The following is a 17,886-nucleotide window of genomic DNA, read 5'->3' on the forward strand; positions in this document are numbered from 1 at the left end:
AGATGCTTTATAGTATATTATAGATTTTTATTATAATTTAATTTAACGTAACGAATTAACTTAATTTAGGCTTAATAATATTTTTTATAAATATAATAATTAAATATTCTGTTATAACTCAATAATTATCTTAATTGTATTTTAGATTTTTTATATGTTAAAATGAGATGTTTATCCTCTATTTGATTATGTTTATTCGCAGTTAGTTACACGAATTCAATCGTATAGCTTTAATAAGTTGTGCGTATGCACAATTTACTTGTAATATTGAATTTTAAGTAATATGCATTAATAAACTGTACTTTATGCATATAAAATATTTTTAAGAGTTTTTGTCAAATGCTTTATAATATAGTATAGATGATTAACAAGTTCTCATAATATAGTGCAAAATAAAATATAACTGTTTGGTAATTGTTTACAACCAAATTAGGACGCTAAATGGTTAATAGAGACTCATCATACAAAATCATTCAGAGAGTTTTAGAACCATTAAGAGACAGACTTTTGTTTTGTCAAACAAGATTCACATCTTAACGATTCAGGGGTTGCCTCTTTAAATAAACTATTAAAAGGTAAACAAACAACCACTAATTTTAAGTACTCCTCGTCTCTAAAATAAGAATAAGATCTCAAACCATAATCAATATAGGTTTTTGTTTCTAAGATTGATGGTTCATAAAAGTTTATTTTAGTCCTAAAGTTTAAAATGATAAAACATAAAAACTCAAATGATGTCTATATTAAACTGTTTGGTTCATTCCCTCGTAAGCCTAAAATTCCATCTCAGGTCAAACTAGGGGGATGAAAAGTCATTCTCATTTTCATCTTTATTTTCGTTTTCATTCCCCAGCCTGAACCAAACACTTCCCAAAAGCAAAAATGTTGTTTCAAGGTGGAATGGGTTTACGATGATATGTAAAAATGATATGGTATATAATATTAATTTTGAAGTGTTTATGATTTTGCATCTATGAATATTCAGATAACTACTTTATAGTATAATAAATATATGGTTCGATGAATATTTTAATCATTTTATAGTATTCAATAAAAATTCATATTATAATTAGTAACCTTCATCATTTTTATAAACACATCTCAAATAACTAGTTTGTACTATGATTAGATTTGTAAATGAACCCAAATCCAATTACATGTTTACAATTTATCATAATAAAAGAATGGGAAAATTTCCAAAAAAAACCTAATAAACTTTTTTATTTTGAATGGTTTAGTACCTAAATTATTTATTTGAATAAAAAAACTACTAAACTTTCTCATTTTAAATGATTAGGTTACTAAATTATTTTTGTGAATGAAAAAACCATTAAGCATTATCATTTTGAATGAAAAAACTATTCAATTTTATTGTCTTAATTGATTAAATCCCATAATATTTTTTTTAATAAATAAACCATTGCATTTTTACGAATAGGTTACCTACATCTTTTTAATCCACAAAGTTATTTTAACATGCTAGTAAAAAGCTTGATGGTTTGTTTATTTGTAAAAAAAAAAAATTAAGGAACTTAATCATTCAAAATGTGAAAGTTCAATGAGTTTTCATTAAAAAAATCTTAAGAACTTAATTATTCAAAATGAGAAAGTTTAATGGTTTTTTCATTAAAAAAACAGTTTAAACATTGAGCCATTTAAAATAAGAAAATTTGTTAAGTTTTATTTTTGGACTTTCATTTAAAAGAATATATAGTAAATATATTTAGTTGAGATTGCGAAATGAAATTGACAAAATGGAGATGTAAATGACTTTTCATTCCCTCCAGTTTAACTTCAAAGAAATTTTTTGAATTTCTAGAAAAAATAAAATTATTATATTATATAAAACCAAACAATTTCTTTTAAGACCGATCTCTCCAAAACGTCCGTAAATATTTTTTTTCTAAAGGAAAATTGGTGTTACAAAGTAAAAACTCACAATTTTAATGTTATTTTAAGAGGAAAATTGCGCACCAAAATGAAACTAACTTTCACCTGATTCCTATTTTGGAGAACCAACTTTCAAAATCGTCATTTTGGGGAATCAACTTGCACCTGATTCGTATTTTGGGGAACCAACTTGCAAAATAATTATAGAAAAATAATTAAAATTCGTTTTTTTTTTACAAAAATTAATGCAATAAAATATATTTTTCATTTCAAATCTCGTTTTTTTAAATCCAGATATCAAATTGAAGATTTTTCAAAAAAAATCCAAATTGCCACAACAAAAATTGTTTTTTACTAATGCAATAAAAAAATTAATTTAATAGAAAAAATTAATTGATGCAATAAAAAATAAATATTAAATATCACAGTCAAGATTTTTATATATAACCAATCCGTATCAATATTAAAGAAATCAAATTTGGTAAATCAAAGCAAAAGTTTGATAAAGACCTTTAAATTACCTATTACCTATTTAACAGATTAGCCAGACCTTTAAATAAATAAAAACTTTAATAAAGACTCTTAAACAACGATTTTAAAAATTGGTTTTCCAAAATAAGAATCAAATAAAATGTGGTCCTATTTTGCAATTTTTCCTTTTTAGCGTTGGCGAAGTTTCGTAGAAAAGGAAATAAAGGAAAGGGAAAGTAGTCTCGGCCCACGAAAGGCCCGAACGCTGTACAAAACCCTCGCCCCTTCTCCAAGTTTTCTTCGTCAAATCTTCGATTCCACTTTCCACCCAAACCCTACTTCAATTCAATCCCATTTATTCAATCCCCAAATGGATTTCTTCAAGCTGTAGTCAGTATCAGTAGCCATAAAATACAGGTGCATCTCTTGCTCCTCACCATACAATCGCTCTCCCGCCTGCATACATTCTCCGACATCGGTTCTCTGCGACGTGACCTAACGGAAATCACAGATTTGGTGCTCATTGATCGTAACGCCATAGATTTGCGACCATCTTCAGGTAAATTTATTTTGCTAATCGATCTTGTAAGTTCTATAGTTTGTTTTTGTGTAATTATATGAATTGACCACTAGATTGATACGAAATCCAATTAGTTTTTCTGTTTTGCCTGTTGCGTTGTAAATATTTGAATGTTAATTGATCCTTTTCACGACGGACTTTGATTTTTTTGTTTGTTTTTAACTTTGAGACGTGAGCTTATTTATTTCCAGCAATAGCAACTATTACACGCTAGCTATTCAGCCAATCCAGGTGAAAAAAGTTCATAATATTTTTATTTGCCTCCGAAGTAGCAAACTAACACAACAACCTTCAAGTCAACTAAAGCCGTTATATATTTTTATTAGCAGTCCAAGCCTCCAAGGTGTTATTGACAACTCTAAATCACTGCTGATATGGGGCATGATGGGATGTCACAGATTTCGCATTTAAATTTGTGAGGCCTTGTCTGGCCTACACATAAACCTGTACGGCTGTACATAATCATACTCATTCTTCCCAGGGGTTACAGGAGTCCAACTCACTACACAGAATTCTAGAATATTTCTCTGGATCATAATGCTGCAAAATCATCAGTAGTCTACTACTATGCTGTTAACTGCTGTGTTATATTTAGTTTGCGGTACTAGGGGAAATAGCGGTTCCACTAATAGCGGTGCTAATGACGGGAATTGGGCTGCAAATCTTATTTGCAATAGTGGAATGAAAGCCGCAATTCAGGGTTGGGTTTTCAGTTGGCTTGTTGAAGGGTTTAGAGAATTCAATTAAGGGATGATGAGCTAGAGGGCTGATTTAGATTTGCATTATCAGTGTCTAAATTCTCGTTTCCTCTTTAGATCTATTCTATTCCAGCTTTGTGCATTGTCTTCTACTCTTCTGCATCTTCTTTTCACAACAAAAACATTATCTTCCAAGTTCCAACATCGATTGCTCATCATCTCTTCTATTTCACGTGTTCTCCTGTTTATCTTCAATATATATAATATGTTATGTATACATACATACATTTATAAATACTTGTAACTACTACATGAACCGCTATTTGTGGACCACTATACCATGCTTTACCATCACGATAACTGCTATATCAAATCATGGTCCTGACCGCTATTTCAGATTTTGACTGCTGTAACAGCGAACTCTACTACTAAGGACGCATAGTTTTAACTTACTACTAAGGACGCATAGTTCTAACTCATAACTAATGACTTTTAAGAGACTCCCAATTTTAACTCACAACTGGTATTTGGACAAAGATGTCCCAATATTAGTGGCTGTTTAGGTTAAAAGAGGAACTGTGCTACATGTCTTCTAGTTAACTTGGGATGTGAGATTAGTTTATTTGCAACAATATAAGCCTGGAAATTCAGGATTTGTAAATGTGAACAATTATATTTGCTAGCACTAATGAAATCATGACCCGTTAAAACTCCAGTCGTATATGCGGTGATGCTACTGTACTGTGCATATGATGTGTTCTTAGACGGTATTTTGTGCTGTGCATATGATGTGCTCTTATACGGTATTTTGTATTGCACATATGATGTGTTTGTAGATGGTATTTTGTACTGTGTATATTTTGTGTTCGTAGATGGTATTTTGTACTGTGCATATAAACCGTTCTAAGGTAGCTGTATTGTAATATATCTTCCATTATATGGTCAACTAATGGTGCATATTCTCATAGTGTATAACCACGTTCCATGATGTCATTGCAAGGAGATACATATCTTTGTTTCACTTGTGATTTTGGTGTTTGACAGGATATTAATTTCCGAAAGTAAGGCTGCACATTATTCTTCCAATGGCCGCTTTGGATATGACACTTGATGATATGATTAAAAGCAGGCGTAATACTGATAGAGGCAGAGGCAGAGGCCGAGGTAGGGCTCGTGGTGGCCGAGGTCAAGGAAGGTCATTTGGTGGTGGAAGACCCATAGGGCCACCTCGCAGAGGTCCCCTCGCGTTGAATGCTCGGCCATCAGCTTATACTATTGCCAAGGCAAGCTCAAATCTATGGATATCTTATGCATTTGATAGAGAATTCAGTAGGAATACAAACATGAGGACCTCATAAAATTGCATTAGAAATTCAAATATGAGGGGTGTTTGACACTATTTTGTTCATGGAGAAGTTCATGTTGGATCTGCAACTAAAGAATTATCATCTTCTAGTTCATCTGTTCCGTGATGTACATGGTCCCCTACTATGAGTTGTATACAGGGTTTCTTGATGTAGTTGCTCGATGAAACAGAGTCCTATGATGGGTCACTGTGTTATACTGCTACTCCCTAGCATATCATGTAAAGGAGCTTCATCATGTCAAACTACCAAGAATCCACAACAGTATAACATCTGCTAACAATACAGGGACCAAAATAGCTATACCTATATCTGATCATTTCTATCTACTTGTGGCCGCATTATTCTTCTGGTTTTCTAAAGAGGGAGTTTATGATGGATTCTATTGCCATATGTTGGATATCTCACTGGCAAGATTTTCAGTTACTCTCCTAGTTTATGGCGTTTTTGCAAAGAGGATTCTTAGCTGAACTTCAGAACTGGAGCCATCTTCTCTACAATAGCACAAGTTTTTATGAAGTGGGTTTAGCCACCAATTTCCATCTACATTCCATATATGTAGCTTGATATACCTGAATGTTAGAATATTTCGTCATTTCAGTATTTGACTGTTTCTGGATTCATTCGTGATACCATGATAAATGATTAACTCATGAAGAACGGTGAATTATCTTATATTATGGTATAGACTGACATCGTTTGTCCCAACCTGGACTTTTTTTTTGGTATGCTTGCTCCAGTCTTTCCGCAGACCAAAGAATTCAGCTTGGCAGCGCGATTTGTTTGAAGAGAGTTTAAAAGCAGCTGGTCTGCCAGGATTTGATAATGGTGCAAAATTACATGTTTCCAACTTGGACATTGGAGTGACGAATGAAGACATCAGGGTACATTTTAAGCAATGTGTTTTTAGATGGACATCTTATCTCTCATCCAAGCCAGTTCTCCACATGGTTTCTTGACAATAGATTTTATTTGCAACCCAGGAACTTTTTTCTGAGATTGGAGAGCTGAAAAGATATGCAATTCATTACGACAAAAATGGCCGTCCAAGTGTAAGTGTTTAACAATTCTTGGGTTCAATATAAATGGATGTTTACTAGGCTCATCATGAAGTAGATGTGTACTTATTGGAGTTTGTGCTAATACACACATATCTTTTTCTTAACATCTAAGATGTTTTTATGCCTGAGGTTTTGATACGGAGTAGATCTAACAGTTAATTATGTGATTGCTTTCACTTTTCTTGTATAGTTTTGCATGTTTGGTCTAATAAGTTGCATGTCCATTGCTAATGACAAAACCAATTTGCCAAGATGAAGAAATCCAAGGATTTTTTTCCATGAATACATTAACTTTTAAGGATGATATTTGTTGATTCGTGAGTCTGCTGGTTTGAAATGAATTTTTATTTTTATTTGTTTATTGGGTGGGTGGGGAGTGTGTGATTGTTTGAAGCTATTGCAGTTGAGGAATATACATGTTTATCGTTAGAATTGTAGCCTTTGTCCTCCAATGTTAGTTCTAATGTAAACCGTTGAGGATGACTCTTTTTTCATTATCGGTTCTCTTTGGTTTGTTTTGTTACTAAACCCTTGTCTTTTTGCATGGTTCTTGTATTGTGGCAAAATTTGCCAGTTCGTACTAATGCAAATATGTTCAGCTGAATCGGACCTCTGTAATGCAAATTAATCAATATGCATTCTCATTTCTCTCTCAATAGATTTTTCAGTCTCCCTAAAAGATATCTGACGTACGTACAGTAAGTAATTAATGTTATCTTCTGAATGATAGTTGAATGCCTGCTGTTACAGTCTTTCAGATTTATATCTTCGCTGTGTTCCGATAAGAGTGCATGCATATTAGTTAAAGCACCTTTAGAAGCAAGCAGTTGAACACATACATGAATTATGAAGGCAAAACAAAGAGAAGTTCATGGATGCAAGTTTTTTATGTATGCTGCATAGGGCTGTAAACGAACCGAACGAACACGAACGGAGGCTTGTTCATGTTCGTTCGTTTAACTTAACCGAACAAACGAACGAACACGAACGGTAAACAAACGAAAATCTTTGTGTTCGTGTTCGTTCGTTTAGAAATCAGGTATGTTCGTGTTCGTTTATGTTCGTTCATTAACATGCTAAACGAACGTAAACGAACGAACATAAACGAACGGACTAAACGAACGGGCTAAACGAACATAAATAAATATTATTTGAATTCAAAGTATATAATTAAAAGATTATATATTAAATTTAATATATAAACGAACGAATATAAACGAACGTAAACGAACGGTAAATGAACGAACGTTCACGAACATAAATGAACGAACGAGACTCTTGTTCATGTTCGTTCGTTTAACTAAACGAACAAAAAAATTTGTTCATGTTCGTTCATTTACTAAATAAACGAACATAAACGAACTTCCCGCCGAACGGTTCACGAACGATTCGCTGAATGTTCTGTTCGTTTACAGCCCTATGTATGCATGCTCTGATGCTTTTTTATTTGACTCTAGCCTTTCACTTCATAGGTACTTGGATAGCCATATAATTTACTATGTTGAATTGGTAATTTGAAGTTCTGCTTTCTGTTGCTTTTTTGGAATTGGCACATGTGAAGAGTAATTTTAGTAATCTCTTGCACCCTAGTTCTCACCACCTTTTATTTTGTTACAGGGTTCAGCTGAAGTCCTGTTTGCTCGAAGAAGTGATGCATTTCAAGCACTTAAGCGGTATAACAATGTACAATTGGACGGGAGGCCTATGAAGATTGAAATTGAAGGCTCCAACCCTGAGATTCCTCTTTCTGCTCGTGTGAATGTGGTTGGAGGTCTAAATGGGCAGAGGACCGTTGTGATGACGTATGTCCATTTTCTCATACTTGTTTTTCCCTTCTTTTGTGGCACTTGTCACATTCTTCTATTTTCAATGAGTTCTACTATGTTTCTTTCATGAAGATTGCAACAATGGGCTTTTCATGCATACTAATAGTAGTTTTTGCTGTTGGTCAACTTTTAACACTAATCCTTCATGACAAATAAAGGTAACTCTGCTTTTGAAAGTAAGTTCTGGTTTTCAAACTAAAGGGAACCTTGTGAGCAAAACCATCAATTGATCTGGACATGTAAAGATGGAAATTCTGGCATTTTAATTGGATGCATGGGAAAGATTGCTGGACTACAAGTCAGCGGGTTCTTGGCTGTTATTCAAACATTTTTATCATGTTTCAGTTAGTTAAAAATCTTTAATCCGCTAAAATATTGACATTTTTTTTTGTAAAAGTGTGTGGGGGCGGGGGGGTCCTCTTCAATTATTTGTTGTTGGCTCCTGTGTTCATAACTGCAACAGTGTCCATTCTCATCAATTGTTATCCTTGCTTAGTATGCTGACATGACCTGCTTCCCTTCAAAGAATTGGTGTATTTGAACAAGTAGTGGGAATGATTTCAGTTGGAGGGTGGATCTACGTCTGGTATTTCAAAAGTGTTAACTTCTATTGTGCAATCTAGTTTGGCAAATAAATATTTATATAATTGTTTCATTAAAGCTTGGGTATGTTATTGATGCATCATTTGGCAACAGGTTTGTTTTACATTTCCCACCTTTTATGCACTGGAAGAACCAAAATTGCTTTATAGAATTTTCTTTATTTGATGTTCTGTAGATTTGTGATTTAGAATGCACATTATTCAACTTTCATGAGAATTAGGTTTCAGGCTCCTTGATGTTGGTGTCTAATGTTTACTTTATCATCCCATGCAGGTCTGGAGTTGGTCGGGGAAGAGGAGCCCCTGCTGCTACTGCAACCAATCGTGCATTCGTGTAAGCATTTTGTGAAGGTTTTTCGTCTTGTTTCTTTTGTCTGCCTACGGTTATCATAGTTATCCTGTTTCCACTACAACTATACGTAGACCTAGTCTTTTATGAGCTTATTGGTATATTGGTCTTTTTGTCTTTAAGTCAGAGAAACCGTGGAGGTATACGGAATGCCCGTGGTGGTATGACCAACATGCGAGGAGGCATTGGCCGTGGTCGTGGTGGGCGTGGCCGTGGGCGGGGACAAAGTGGTGGGCGTGGGCGCGGTCGAGGGCGGAAGCAAGCGGTAGACAAGTCTGCTGATGAACTTGACAAGGAACTGGAGAGCTACCATGCCATGCAGACTTAGATGCTCATGTTCTAGAGAATTGGAATCAATATTAGTTGTACAAAAAGCTTGTCAGGGGTGAACTACTTCTGTATTTGGTTTGATTTGATTGCATGCTTCAAATGATGGAATGTTTTTAGTATGTTTTTCTTTAAACCAATTTTTTTGCCTCTAATGGGTCCACTTTTATATGCTTGTATTCTTTTAAGGCCCTGGATCTATGGCGTCATGTAGATTATTAGCTTCGGTTTTAGAGTCGAGATGTAAGATTTGTTGAAGGTAATTGCTGTTTTTGGTGCATTTAGCAGCGCGAAGCAACAATAATAGAACTTCTTGTCCTATGTTTTGGTTTGACATAATACGATCTGCAAGGGGAAATGTTCTCACCGATACTTTGAATAAACATTAAAATTTCAAAGTAAGTCAACTATTAGATACGAAAATTAGTTTAATTAATCTTGTATTTTGGATGAAAAACGGGTCTTTCCATGCCATTTAAACTCATGATTGTTTATGGGTATATTTTCCAACCCAATTAAAAGAAAAATAGAAACCCTAATTAATCCAAAAGCAAAACCTGACTGCAGTCACGGAACGTCAGTTGGCCAACACCACCAACTTCAAATAAAATCCCACCCAAAACCCCCCCGAATTTCTATAAAACCTTGATGATGTTTCTTGGAACCAAACAAACAACAATGGCTACACCTGCCCTGGTTCTAGCATTTGTCATAAGTGCAGTCGTCCATCACACTTCAGCCACCGCTCCTTCGCTCGTTACCTTCATCTTCGGTGACTCTTTAACAGAAGTGGGCAACAATAATTACTTGAGATACTCTCTTGCTAGATCAGATTTTCCATTCTATGGTATTGATTACAGCAACGGAAAACCCACCGGCCGCTTTAGTAATGGCAGAACCATCGGTGATATCATATGTACGTAATCAATTAATTAATTAATTAAAGATATATATATATATATATATATATATATATATAATTTTACAAGTTTAAGACTTTCTACTATAATTTTTGCTTCAAATGCAGCTGAAAAGCTTGGAATTCCATCTCCACCGCCTTATCTTTCTTTAAACCCGACCGACGATGCGATCTTGAAAGGGGTTAACTACGCATCTGGTGGCGCTGGAATTCTAAATGACACCGGGCTCTATTTCGTAAGATAGATCATGATCAATGGTTTATTAATTATATGTATGTATATATATATATATATATATATATGTATATGTATATGTTTGTTTCTCTTACTGAGATTAATTCTTCATTGGTCCATTAGATTCAAAGACTGTCTTTCGATGATCAAATAGATTACTTTGAGAACACAACAAAGGTGATCAAGGCGAAAGTTGGAGAACAAGCTGCAAACAAGCTTTTAAATGATGCCATCTACTTCATTGGAATGGGTCAGTCAAATTAATTAATTATAGCAGATATATATATATATATATATATATATATACATATAGAGAGAGAGAGAGAGAGAGAGAGAGAGAGTGAAATCACATGCAATTGTTTAAGTTAGTGTTTTGAATGAATTAACATGCAGGCAGCAACGATTACGTCAACAATTTCTTGCAGCCATTCCTACCCGATGGTCAACAATACACCCACGACGAATTTCTAGCCCTTCTTCACTTGAAGTTAGCAGAACAGTTTACGGTGAGTCTCTCTGTCAAAAACATGCACACTCTTGCAATTTCTCTTTTCATAACGTTTTAATCTTCAAGATCTTTGAGACCCCATTAAGCAATAAAAAATGTTAATATGGTTTATAACGAGATTGTGAATACTTTCTTAAAAAGACTATTCACATGACACGTCATGAACACATTTTAAATCTATGAGATCTGGTATAGTTTGAGAACATGTCGTGAACGCCACAGAATTTGTAGTTGTTAAATATAATATGTTGGATCTCATGGTTCTTGCAAGTAATTGACATTTGTATGCTGAATGATTCTTGGTGTTTGAATTAAGAGGCTTTACGTGCTCGGGGCGCGAAAGATGATTTTTCATGGACTTGGACCGCTTGGATGCATTCCTTCACAGCGAGCAAAATCAACAACGAATCAATGTTTACATCAAGTAAACGAATGGGTGCTTGAATTCAACTCGAAAGTGAAGAAATTGGTAAACGTTCTCAACTACAGGCTCAAAAACGTGCAACTTACTTTCGCGGACACTTACCAAGACGTTCTTGATTTGATCAATGACCCTTCTAAATATGGTAAGCTTAATTAAAATCCATATATGGCTATGTTCGACAAACCATGTAATGTTAACCGATAAACTAGTGAGTTAATTTGTTGCATGTGTATGGATGAAGGTTTCAAGGTATCGGATACATCGTGCTGCAGGGTGGACACGGCGGTAGGAGGATTGTGTTTATCGTATGCACACGTGTGCACCAATCGAAAAGAGTACGTGTTCTGGGACGCTTTTCATCCATCCGATGCTGCGAACGCGATTTTAGCCGATCGTTTCTTTGCGAAACTATTCCCTGTAGCAGCTGGAGCTGCCCAAAATGGTTCTGCACCCAAACATTGAAGGCTAGCTAGTACAAAAGTAATATATCATGTTACAATTATGCACGATGTTAATTTGGTGCTTGTTTTAAATTAAGGAGAGGTCTTATATATTAATTAATTTAGTGGGATATATAACTAAAATGGTTGTTCTATTTAGAAACTTCAAATTGCACCAAAATAGAACCAACTTTTATTTTATTATTATTTTTGGAAAATCAATTTTCAAAATTGTCATTTAGGGGTTTCTATCAAACTTTTTGTTTATTTAAGGGTCTGGTTGACCTGTTGAACAGGTAACAGACAATTTAAGAGTCTCTATCAAACTTTTGGTTTGATTTGTCAAATTTGATTTAAACTTTAATATTGATACGGATTGACTGGATATAAAAATCTTGAATGTGATATTTAATTTTTTTATTGCATTAGTAAAAAATAATTTTCATCGTGGTAAATTGGATTTTTTTTGAAAAAATCTTCAATTTGATATATGAATTTAAAAAAAAAACGAGATTTAAAATGAAAAATAGATTTTATTGCATTAATTTTTGAAAAAAAAAAACTAATTTTAGTTATTTTTCTATAACTATTTTACAATTTTAAATATGACGTGAAATATTAGTTTTAAAATAAAAAATTAATATGACATGAAATATCTTAGTTGACAAAAAATCTGGATGATATCAGTATTAACAGGTCAACCAGACCCTTAAATAAACAAAAAGTTTGATAGAGACCCCTAAATAACGATTTTTAAAGTTGATTCCCCAAAATAAAAATCAGGTGAAAGTTGGTTTTATTTTGATGTAATTTTCTTTTTTATTATTATTAATTTTTCTAAAGATAGTATTTGGCATTAATTTAAGTAATAAAATGTTTATGGTAGTTGGGGTGGTAGATCCAGATTTTGAAAAGAATGAGTGACCACCCATTGTCTCCGTATGACTCACCTGCACCCGATTCCACCATCATTACATGATTCATCTATTTTATTTATTCCCATTTTCCCTTCTTATATATCAACTAAATTAAATGAATATTAATTTCAACAATTTTTTCTTACGTATATGATATTTATATATGGTAAATAAATAAAACAAATAAACTCATATATCCTTCTTATTTTTTATGAGGTTTGAACTTTGACCTCTTAAGAGATCACAGACTGACATACCATTTGACCAAAACCTCTTTATTGTCTTCATCAGGTTTAACTGTAATAGGTTTAATTGTAAAAGGTTTAAAAGTTGATGGTCAAAAATATATATGCGACATGCCATGGCCAAAACTCGGACCATTTTTAAGGATTTTTAAAGTGTGAATGGTCTTACTTATCTTGATCCTTGGCTGAAAATCCATAACTGGTAAGATTTGATTTAACGAGTCTCTTAACCGGTCCTTTTTCTAAATTGCATTTCTTCTATAAAATTCCACTTTCCCAAATTTCCAACTTCGAAATACGCTTTTATTAACAAATTTATAAAACTTGATATCATTTCGTCTTTCTTTACACAATTTTTATACATTTCAACTTTCATACCTAGAAATCGTGAGTCGGAGATCACGAAAAGATTCTCTTAGCTTCGTCTTTGTCTTCTTCAATCTTTTAGTCGAAAACAATATCATGATCATTTTCACTTGTTCGGTCTTTGTCCATAATAGGACCCACAAACAAATTGGAGGATGCTTATATTATTGTGAGAAAGGGGTTGCTATTTATACCTCTTCAGTCACATACCACTCATATTTCGTACACCTTCTTTACTTAAACCACTCTCATTTTATAGCTCTTCTCAGTCACGTACTAATATTTTAAAATGATATGAATAGAATTAGACTAAGATTATTATTTTGTTGAAATGCCATTAAAAAATTGAAAATTAAAAGCTATGTTTAATAAACATTATAACAAATAATTGAATATGCCAATTATTTTTAATAAGCTATTTTTTAAAAGATGAGGATTTAATGAAGGTTTTCAAATGTATAAAATTCAAACTTAGTCAAAATTTGAAAATAAAGTCAACTTGATTTTAGGTATGGGATCACTTCCTTATAGAATGATTTCAAAATGCAAAATTGACACAAATAATCATTTTAAAAATAAAATTTTTAAATTTTTAGAATCTTGAAATGTGAAAAAACCCATTTTTATTTTAAAGATTTTAGAAACCACTTTGTAATGGCTAAAAGAAGACCCATTTCTAAAATAAATATCTGTGTAAATTTCCCTTTCAAAATTGATGGGTCTAACTTCATTCACTTGTCTAGTTTTAAGATAAATCTGTTGTAAACCAAGTGATAGCATACAAAAACTTACTGTAAATGTGATGATTTTATTCAAGCAATTGAGCTGCCATTTATAGGCTTACAAGGAACAAACTAAAGCTAGAAATAAGGAAACAAACAAGACCTATCCTAATACTTATTCAAACTAAGAAACAGACTCTAGGACTTGGTCATATGACCGTTGCAAAACCCAACACGTGCACCAGCTTCAAAATCCTCCCCTAAACTGAACTTGAGCAAATTCAGTTTACTTCCTTTACACCCAATAATGCTCGCAGCCTGCAAAARWCTTCTAACTTGATTGGCTTTGTCATTATATCAGCTAGCTGATTCTTAGTATTACAGAAAACCAATTTCAATTCCTCTTGATTGACCAAATCCCTTAAGTAATGAAATCTCACATCAATGTGTTTTGTTCTCCTGTGCATGACCGGATTTTCTGACAGCTTAATAGTTGATGTGTTATCACACATAACTTCAATTGCACCTTCTTGTTTCTCACCCAAATCTTCAAGTAAACCTTTGAGCCATTTGCAATGACACGCACAGTTAGCTGCTGCTACGTACTCAGCTTCAGTARATGATAGTGTGACGATTTCTTGTTTCCTTGAACTCCAACTTACAGCAGCCCCGTTGTATAAACATATGTAGCCAGAAGTACACTTTCTATCTTCCACATCTCTTGCATAATCACTGTCAGTGAAGACTTTTAGTTTGTCATGTGGCTTTCTTCCATAACATATCCCATAAGTAGCTGTTTCCTTCAAGTATTTTAGCACCCTTTTTGCTGCATCCAGATGCTCCATCCTTGGTTTTGACATGAATCTTGCTAATAGATACACCACATAACTCAAATCTGGCCTTGTAACTGTAACATATAAGACTGCCTATCAGCTTCTTGTACCTTGTTGAATCAATCTCCTCCCCTCCTCCTTCTTTGGTAAGCACTGCACCAGGTACAATTGGATTTCCTACTGGATGACTCTCTTGCATTTGGAACCTTTCAATAATTTCCTTCATATACTTTCTTTGGGAGATCTGAATCCCACCTTCAGATTGCTTTACCTCTACACCAAGAAAGTATTTCATCATGCCTAGGTCTGTCATCTCAAACTCCTTTTGCATAGACCTTTTGAAACCTTCACAGATCATAGCATTTGTTCCTGCATATATGAGATCATCGACATAAAGACTTACCACAAGAATATTATTCCATACTTTCTTGACAAACAAAGTATGATCAAATCGGCTTTTTTTGAATCCTTCCCTCTTGAAATATGTCTCTATTCGATTGAACCAGGCTCTAGGGGCCTGCTTCAATCCATATAAAGCTCTTTTCAATTTGTACACCTTTGCTTCCTCTCCCTTCTTGACAAACCCAGGAGGTTGGTCAACGTACACAGTCTCCTTGAGCTCACCATTTAAAAAAGCACTTTTAACATCGAGCTGAAACACCCTCCAATTTCTTTGAGCAGAGATAGCTAAAATAGCTCGAATAGTGTCCCACCTAGCCACAGGTGCAAACACTTCTTCATAATCCACCCCTTTTTGTTGAGCATAGCCTTTAACCACAAGTCTTGCCTTGTACTTATCTAYGTTTCCTTCTCCATTCAKCTTTGTTTTGAATACCCATTTCACACCAATAGGTACAGATTCAGCAGGCATGTCTACCAATTCCCATGTTTCATTCTTTTCTATTGAATTTATTTCATCCTCCATGGCTTTCATCCATTTAGCTTCTTGTCTTGCTTCTTCAAAAGTAGTAGGRTCTCCTTGAGCCGTATACATGGCAAACTCAKCTTCATCTTCTAACTCTTTACCAGTTTCATAATCTTGCATCCAAACTGGTTGTCTTCTCATTCTGGTAGAGGATTCAGCTGCATCATTTGTGGCTGYAATGTTTCTGYTTGMYTGTGGACCTTCATCAGGAATGAGAGTATCACTTTCTTGAACTTGTTCTAGAGCTTGCGGTTCGATATTCTCACTCGCATCTTCTTCATTATCTGTAACTGCAGCTTGATGAACAGGTTCTTATTCTATTATCAATTCTCCCTCCCCTGCAGTTTCTTTACCCCAATTCCATTGTTGATCCTCTTCGAATATGACATCTCTGCTAATGATTATTTTCTTTAGAATTGGATCGTAAAGCCTGTAGGCCTTAGATCTAATACTAATGCCAAACAACACACACTTCTGGCTTCTTGCATCTAACTTGGTTCTAACTTGAGAGGGAACATGAACATGGCCAATACATCCAAACACACGGAAGTAATCAACATTTGGCTTCTCTCCGGTCCATAATTCTTCAGGAWCCTTTTTGTCCAAARCTCTAGACACACACCTGTTCATAACGTGACAGGCCCAGATAGTTGCTTCTGGCCAAAAACATTTAGGTACCTGTTTCTCTACTAACAAACACCTCACYATATTCATTAGTGTTCTATTTCGTCTCTCTGCCACCCCATTTTGTTGTGGGGTGTAAGCCGCTGTTAACTGCCTCTTAATTCCATTTTCTTCACAAAAATCGGTAAACTGATGTGAAGTAAACTCACCCCCTCTATCGCTTCTCAACATCTTTATTTTTGAACCTACTTCAGTTTCAACCATAGCTTTAAATTTTCTGAAGTGCTCAAAGCTTTCCCCTTTATTTCCCAGTAGGTAGACCCATGTCTTACGTGTGAAGTCGTCAATAAAAACAAGTACRTACCTTTTTCCACTTTGAGACGTTGGTGTAATTGGCCCACAAAGATCTGTGTGCACAAGCTCTAACCGTTGRGTGGACCTCCAAATTGCTTTCTTTGGAATTGCTATCCTGCTTTGTTTTCCAATATTGCAAGTTTCCAATACCAATGTTTTCCCGCAGACTTGAGGTAGTCCCTTTACCATATTGTGATACTGCATGGTTCGAATGGCTTTGTGATTCACATGGCCAAATCGTTTGTGCCAGACGTGAGTAGCATTATCGTCTGTTATTTGTAAGCAATGACCAGTAATATCCTTTTGATATCCATTCACTATAAACATTCGATTTTTTGCCATTGTTGACTTCATGATCAGACCTCTGGTTGGATGATAAACATAGCAAGCTCCATCGTCAAACACCATCTTTACTTTCTTATCTTGGAGCTGACCCACACTAAGCATATTTGAAGTTAGCTGAGGAACATAGTAAACATCTGTAAAGACTTGAGTAATGCCACCTATTTCGAAACGAACATCCCCCAAGCCTTTTACTTGGAGCCTCAACCCATTTCCTAACTTCACGGTGTGTCTGACATTTCCATTCAGCCTAGTGAACCAATTTCTCATACCTGTCATGTGATTCGAGCAAGCAGAATCCAAGAACCAATACCCCTTGTTTGCCACGAYATCATCCTTCATGTGAGCCATAAGCACCAGTTCCTCGTTCTCATCAAATTCTGCATAATTTACCCCCTTGCCTTCTTGAGGACATTCAAACTGAAAGTGTCCCATTTGATGACACTTAAAACATTCTATTGAGGATTTGTCAAAGCTGCCACGTYCTCTGCTTCRTCCTCGTCCTCWGCCTCTCATCGATCCTCCTCGACCACCTCTACCGAAAACACGGCCATAGGTCTGATCTTCAACCTTTAGTGCATGATCTTCGACTTCCTTCTTGACTAGCTTCTGCTCGTGTACCAGCAACGAGCTTTGTAACTCATCGATGGTGAACGTATCCATATCYTTGGATTCTTCAATTGAACACACAACAAAATTGAAGTTTGGTGTAAGTGTTCKCAATATCTTTTCTACCACCTTAACCTCAGTCATTTCTTCACCATAATTGCTCATTTCGTTTGACACGGTCATGACTCTGCCAAAGTACTCCACAATGGGTTCGCCAATCTTCATCTCTAGAGTCTCAAACTCCCTTCTTAATCG

At 34.7% G+C, this 17,886-nt stretch overlaps 2 protein-coding genes across 2 annotated transcripts; both read left to right on the forward strand.

Moving 5' to 3' along the window:
- The first annotated feature begins 2,666 nt into the window (after nt 1-2,666).
- Nucleotides 2,667-9,447, forward strand: LOC112507536 (THO complex subunit 4D-like). Its single transcript, XM_025112176.1, has 7 exons — nt 2,667-2,920; nt 4,684-4,922; nt 5,744-5,887; nt 5,987-6,055; nt 7,682-7,866; nt 8,767-8,826; nt 8,965-9,447. Exons 2-7 carry the CDS (start codon nt 4,725-4,727, stop codon nt 9,167-9,169), a joined length of 861 nt encoding a protein of 286 aa, XP_024967944.1. The 5' UTR covers nt 2,667-2,920; nt 4,684-4,724; the 3' UTR covers nt 9,170-9,447.
- A 375-nt stretch (nt 9,448-9,822) lies between these two features.
- Nucleotides 9,823-11,833, forward strand: LOC112523801 (GDSL esterase/lipase At5g37690). Its single transcript, XM_025133480.1, has 6 exons — nt 9,823-10,084; nt 10,196-10,323; nt 10,446-10,572; nt 10,716-10,828; nt 11,147-11,396; nt 11,496-11,833. Exons 1-6 carry the CDS (start codon nt 9,847-9,849, stop codon nt 11,714-11,716), a joined length of 1,077 nt encoding a protein of 358 aa, XP_024989248.1. The 5' UTR covers nt 9,823-9,846; the 3' UTR covers nt 11,717-11,833.
- The last annotated feature ends 6,053 nt before the right edge of the window (nt 11,834-17,886 follow it).

The sequence above is a fragment of the Cynara cardunculus genome (genome assembly GCF_001531365.2).
Source record: "Cynara cardunculus var. scolymus isolate 2C chromosome LG 1, CcrdV1, whole genome shotgun sequence".
Classification (NCBI taxonomy): domain Eukaryota; kingdom Viridiplantae; phylum Streptophyta; class Magnoliopsida; order Asterales; family Asteraceae; genus Cynara; species Cynara cardunculus.